This window comes from Haplochromis burtoni, unplaced genomic scaffold (assembly GCF_018398535.1).
Source record: "Haplochromis burtoni strain Fernald_Lab_line unplaced genomic scaffold, NCSU_Asbu1 Contig_88, whole genome shotgun sequence".
NCBI classification, from domain to species: Eukaryota; Metazoa; Chordata; class Actinopteri; order Cichliformes; family Cichlidae; genus Haplochromis; species Haplochromis burtoni.
The window spans coordinates 123,001-128,437 of NW_024582449.1; the positions used below are offsets into that span (position 1 = coordinate 123,001).

The following is a 5,437-nucleotide window of genomic DNA, read 5'->3' on the forward strand; positions in this document are numbered from 1 at the left end:
CACCCCATGCATGTAAATGTTGCTGAACTGCAGAGCTCCTTCAGTGACAGACTGCTGCATGCTCGATGCATGAAGGAGCGTTTCCGCGGGTCCTTCCTCCCAGCAGCTGTCAGACTGTACAATCAGAACTGCTCCCAACAAACATAGATGTTTACATCTGCACTGTAACTGCAATAATTTAATCAACCGATTCGCACTACAACCTGGGTTTGCCTCTTATCTGTAGTTAATTTTATTTAATTTAATAATTGTACAGTACTCTGTTTATAGTAACCGTTGTCCTTGATGAAAATATGTAAGAAAAAATTGTGTATGTTTCTGTTCCGTGTCCTGTGTACTGTTTATTTGTATATGTGTCTTTCTGGCTGCTGTTACAACCAGATTTCCCCTTGTGGGACAATTAAAGGATTATTCTTCGATTCTAACTACAGACTGTTTGTAAAAGTGAAAGAGTAAGAACACTGAAAAGGGTAAAGAGATCAAGAGGAGAAACTTTCAGAGCGCGAATTGAATGAGGTGATTAACAACATAATGTCACCTGCAGAGATGTACAAACCATTAATGAACAAATACGCCAAAGGACACGCTGAAGAGATTGTATCTCTCGGCTGGCCTGGGAATGTCTTGGTGTTCCCCCGGATAAGCTAGAGGAGGTGGCTGGGGAGAGGGAGGTCTGGGCTTCTCTGCTTAGGCTGCTGCCCCCTGCGACCCAGCCCCGGATAAAGCGGAAGAAGATGGATGGATGGATACACCAAATACAAACTGCAGATTCAGACGCAAAGCGCAAAGTAGTGTACTTCACTTTCCTCATTCATTGTTAAAAGAGCTGAAAAACAGCTACAAGGAGACTTTGCAGATAGTGATTAAGAGCCATGGCCAGATGTTGGGTCGTGCTTAGGATCTCAAAGTACCAAATCAAGGTCAAAATCAAGAAGGTCTAAAAGTGGTTCAGGTCAAACTGATGACCCTCTAAAGTTTAAAGTCTGGCAGTTGTCATTTGAAACCATGATTGAAAGAAAAAACATTTCAAAGAATGAAAGACTATTATCTCAGGAAGTAACTCGGTAGACCCACAAAGAGAGCGGTTGAAGGATTTCTCCTAGTGGGCAGAGATGAAGCATACAACTCAGCTTGGGAAGTGCTGGAAAAGCTATTTGGAGATCTTTTCACTACAGAAAACGCTTTAGAGACAAACTTCACAGTTAGCCTTAAATAAGCTCCAAGGATGGAAGTGAGTTGAGAAAGTTTGCTGGCTGTGCAGCTGTGATGCCACAAATAAAATCATTAGATGGAAATTCAGAAACTCTTGTTGGTTGACGACAAGATGGAACCACACAGCTATGAAAATTTGTAATGAATTTTCCATCAGCTAGCCATATGGGAGGTATCTGGGAACGCCAAATTCGGACAGTATGAAGCATACTAACAACAATGCTAGACAAGTCCTCAAATAGGCTTGATACAACTAGTCTAAGAACACTCCTTTACAAGTCAATGGCATCATTAACAGCAGACCGTTAAGTGTGGAGTATCTTAATGATCCCTCGGATCCGAAATCATTAACTCCTAATTACATATTAACGATGAAATCTTCAGTCATTCTTCCCCCTTCCCGGACGGTTTTGCAGGGAGGATTTGTATTTGAACAAAAGATGGAAAAAAGTATGTCAGGTTGGGTGTCAAACGCCACCTCTCTGGGGACATCTCAGGCCCTCCAAGGTTTGGAGGCCTATCTCCCCCTACCACCACTTCCCCTGCCAGTGGCGGACTTCCTCAGACATCGGGGCGTTGGTGGTTCTTTGTGTCCAGGGATGGGCGTCCAGGTACACACCGGCTCACGCCCCAAACCTTTATCGGGGCCTGGAGCCTGGGGCTCGCTTGGGCCACTTCGGAGGTGGGGTGCCCCCGGCCTCTCGGCCTGGGGCTCGGTCACTCAGGCACAGCTGGCTGCCGGCGGAGCTCACGGGCGCGTCACTGCAACTCCCCCTGGCTTCTGCTCCGCAGCTGCTGAGTGAGCCCTCATCTGGGACTCTCCTCAGCTCTTTCTGGGACAGTGGCGCGGCTGCCCCTCTGTTGGTCTTCCTTGGTCTCTTGTGTTCTGGGGGCCTCTGGATGTCTGGAGTTTTGATCTCCTCCATACCTGCTTCATGCCCTGGAGGACGGGGCTGTGGCCCCCCCACACCCTCTAGCAGATCATTACATGAAGGAACCTTTTAAAAAAAAACAAGCGCGTCCATGCTCACAGGTGTACACACGGGTGATCACACCCACAAACTACACCCTTTTTGGCTCCTACCTCAAAGCACACTGTGTTCTGTTGATCTTATGTGCTGCACAATAATGTTTAATATTTAGTATTTACTGTCATATTCCCATATATCATTGTGATGTGTTTATTCTATTACTCTTGTTCTCTTCTGCTTGTTTTCTTTTTTCTTTCTCAGCAGGTGACCAGGTGATTGATATATGCATTTTTTTTTTCTCTGCCTTCTGTTGGTTTTTGTCTTTTGCCCTTCTCCCCCGTCCCTCTTCTCAGCTGTTTCTCTTTCCCTCTTTCTTTCTCCCCTTCTTTCCCCCAGTCAAGTCTGTCCCGTATTCAGAAGTGAAAATAAAATAAACAATAAAAGGTGAATCAAATGGACCATTACGGCAAGGCTGGGATGGTCAATTTGGTAAAGTAAATCCGTTGGGCATCTTTCTTTGCCTTTAGACAATAATTCTGATGGCAAAAGAGCCAAACGGGACAGGCAAAAAAAAAAAAAAGATGGAAAAAAGTACAATTTCTAGCAAATGATTTTTGTCCACTTCTAATAGCTAAAGTAGGGGTGAAGAACTCCAGGCCCTTAGGCGAGTGTCCTGCAGGTTTTAGATATCACCCTGGGTCAACACACCAGAATCAAACGATTAGTTCACTACCAGGCAGCTGGAGAACTTCAAGATATGTTGAGCCATAATTTAGCCATATAAATCAGCTGTGTTGGATCAAGGATACATCTAAAACCTGCAGGACACCAGCCCTTGAGGCCCCCCACACCTGAGCTTAAGTGTGACTTTTAATTGTCACATGCTTCAGTGCATCGAAAGTAAGCTGTACCAACTGGTTAAAACCAACCTTTTTTGTCCCAGTCCAGCCCTGCTCAAAGAGAATCAGATAGATCATCCTGTTAATATATGTTTTTAATGTTGTAAAACTTTAACATTGGCATGTATGAGGATCGACTCACTTTGAAGCCTTTGAAGCCACTACATGATTTTTTATTTAGCTGTGAAGTTTGCTGCTTGGTGAATTCCTACTGAGACACAACTCCCCAAATATGGTCACATTTGGCTTATGTTCCTATGGGAACACCTGAAATGCCAAACTAAGTGCTTTAGAACAAACAGACTGGTGATGCTTCTGTTGCTGTGTCCATCGTTTGTGCAGCCTATTGTCTGTTACATATCATAAATGTTGTTTATTGTATGTTGACTCGCGTTTAGCTCACATCACTCTTGTGTTAACCGTTCAAAAAGCCTTACAAAGCAGTTGACATGATTAAACTGAACAGGCTGAAAGCTGAACGATAAAAAGTCCAGTCAAGAAATTGATTTTAAAAATAATCTTTAGAAAATGACCCCCAAATAGTGTGCTCTCATTTCATAGTATGAATGCACTGCAGAGTTACCTTGAGCACTGGGTGATAAGAAAACAAGGACAAAACTGAAAAGGTGTTCTCTCGATGTGGGATATGTGTTTTGAAATACAAATAGATAGATCAAAACTAATCACAGATCTCATCAGAGAAATCGAAAGGTAAATATAGCAACACTGATAATAATTCATAGTAGCAGGTTGAACTAGACTTTAGGAGCTCTTATACACGCTAAAAAAAAAAAAAAATCCACGTTAATTTGTTACTGTAAAAAGTCTTTCGCTTTCTTCTTCTTTGAGACAAAAGAGTTGAAACAAAAACATTAGACATAATTTACTGGCACATTTATCACAAGGAAGTGCATGACTGAGTTGTAGTTTGGTATGTGGTGTTTTAGTATAAAAGTACCTGAGCGGGAGGATTATCCACATACCATCTGACAACATGAAGGTCCTGCTGCTTACGCTGCTCTTCGTGCTGCTGTGTAGCACCCAAGGTGAGGCCTTGTCATTCTAGCTTATATTCCATTTTAAAAGCAAACTTCTGATTGGGCTAGAAAATAGGTTTGATCTGAGGGAATCATTTGATTACACCTGGACTTCCTGACTGAGATGAAGGCTGTTGTCTTAGTATTGTAACATGTTTTGATGGATTTTATCCTTTTTTTAAATTAGTGCTCACTCTCAATTGCTACATCTGTGTGGATGAAAATGACACAAGCTGTAAGACAGAGACAGTTTGTCCACTGTCAGCGCAGTACTGCAAAACCAGCCTGAATGGTGCGTAGGATTTGTTTTCTACTTTCATTTTGTTTGTTCTCATGTTCATGATCTAATATGTGCGCTCATATATCATGTAAAACAATACAATTCCAACAATGGTGTGATGGTATAGTGATTGTATTTTTATTTTTTATTTTTAAACAGGTGACAGAATTTCTCGATCATGTGAGGAGTTCTGTGCTGAGGACTATTTCACAACCTGTTGCAGAGAGGATTTGTGCTAGGCCTGAAGCACCCCTCCCGTTCACTTTCACTTTCTGCTTAATCAAATACAATGAAAAAAATGAAATTACATTAATCTGAATGCAATGTCATTTGTTTATTTACCCAAACGGAATCTATCAAAATCACGCACACTTGATTAGAGTTTGACTTGCTCTCATTCATTATGATCCCAAATACATGACTGGTGATTACGGTCATGGATTTTCTTGTATTTTTTTGTTTTTCTTAATGAATAGATGTGGGAAGCAGGGCGAAACACACCCACACCCTCTTAATCCTTTCCTGAGTGACTTAGTGGGTCAGAGCAATAAGCAATGCTATGTGGGTCACTGTCTATCTCCACTGTAATAAAAGTTGGACTATTTTTTTAAACTGCTAAAAAAAAAAAAACATTAAAAGTTGTTGTCTTAATCAATTTGTTCCAGCTGTCTTTTCTTACAGGGCACAAGTGTCTTGCCTGTTTCACACATTAAAATCTTCATACATTTTCACACGGCCACAACCCCCATGTGGCCACTGTAAGACTCCCTCACTGGTTTCGTTTGGGTGAGGTGAAACTGAGCTGAAAACCACGGACCATAAAACGAACATCTCTTTTTAATGGTTCAACATGAGGTCTATAATGATTCGATGCTCAAATGATTTAAGATTTTTCATTTAATCCTTTTTTTTTTACATGCATGTAAACACAGTCACACTTGTGGTTGGCACAGGTCACTCGCCTAGCAGCATTCACGCATCCTGCTTTGTTTTCAGATATGTCACACCTGTTGTTGTTAAGAACCCACAGTATGCAAC

The 5,437-nt window shown here is 41.8% G+C and overlaps 1 protein-coding gene across 1 annotated transcript; it reads left to right on the plus strand.

Moving 5' to 3' along the window:
- Nucleotides 1-3,888: 3,888 nt before the first annotated feature.
- On the plus strand, nucleotides 3,889-5,050 carry ly6d (lymphocyte antigen 6 family member D). The gene is made up of 3 exons (XM_005927252.3): nucleotides 3,889-4,128; nucleotides 4,307-4,411; nucleotides 4,559-5,050. Exons 1-3 carry the CDS (start codon nucleotides 4,077-4,079, stop codon nucleotides 4,636-4,638), a joined length of 237 nt encoding a protein of 78 aa, XP_005927314.1. The 5' UTR covers nucleotides 3,889-4,076; the 3' UTR covers nucleotides 4,639-5,050.
- Nucleotides 5,051-5,437: the final 387 nt, after the last annotated feature.

Bases quoted from the DNA above. Each gene is read 5' to 3' on its own strand.
- ly6d (XM_005927252.3), top strand. From the start codon at position 4,077: ATGAAGGTCCTGCTGCTTACGCTGCTCTTCGTGCTGCTGTGTAGCACC. The intron at 4,129-4,306 runs GTGAGGCCTTGT...TTTTTAAATTAG, and splicing joins GCTGCTGTGTAGCACCCAAG to TGCTCACTCTCAATTGCTAC. The intron at 4,412-4,558 runs GTGCGTAGGATT...ATTTTTAAACAG, and splicing joins CTGCAAAACCAGCCTGAATG to GTGACAGAATTTCTCGATCA.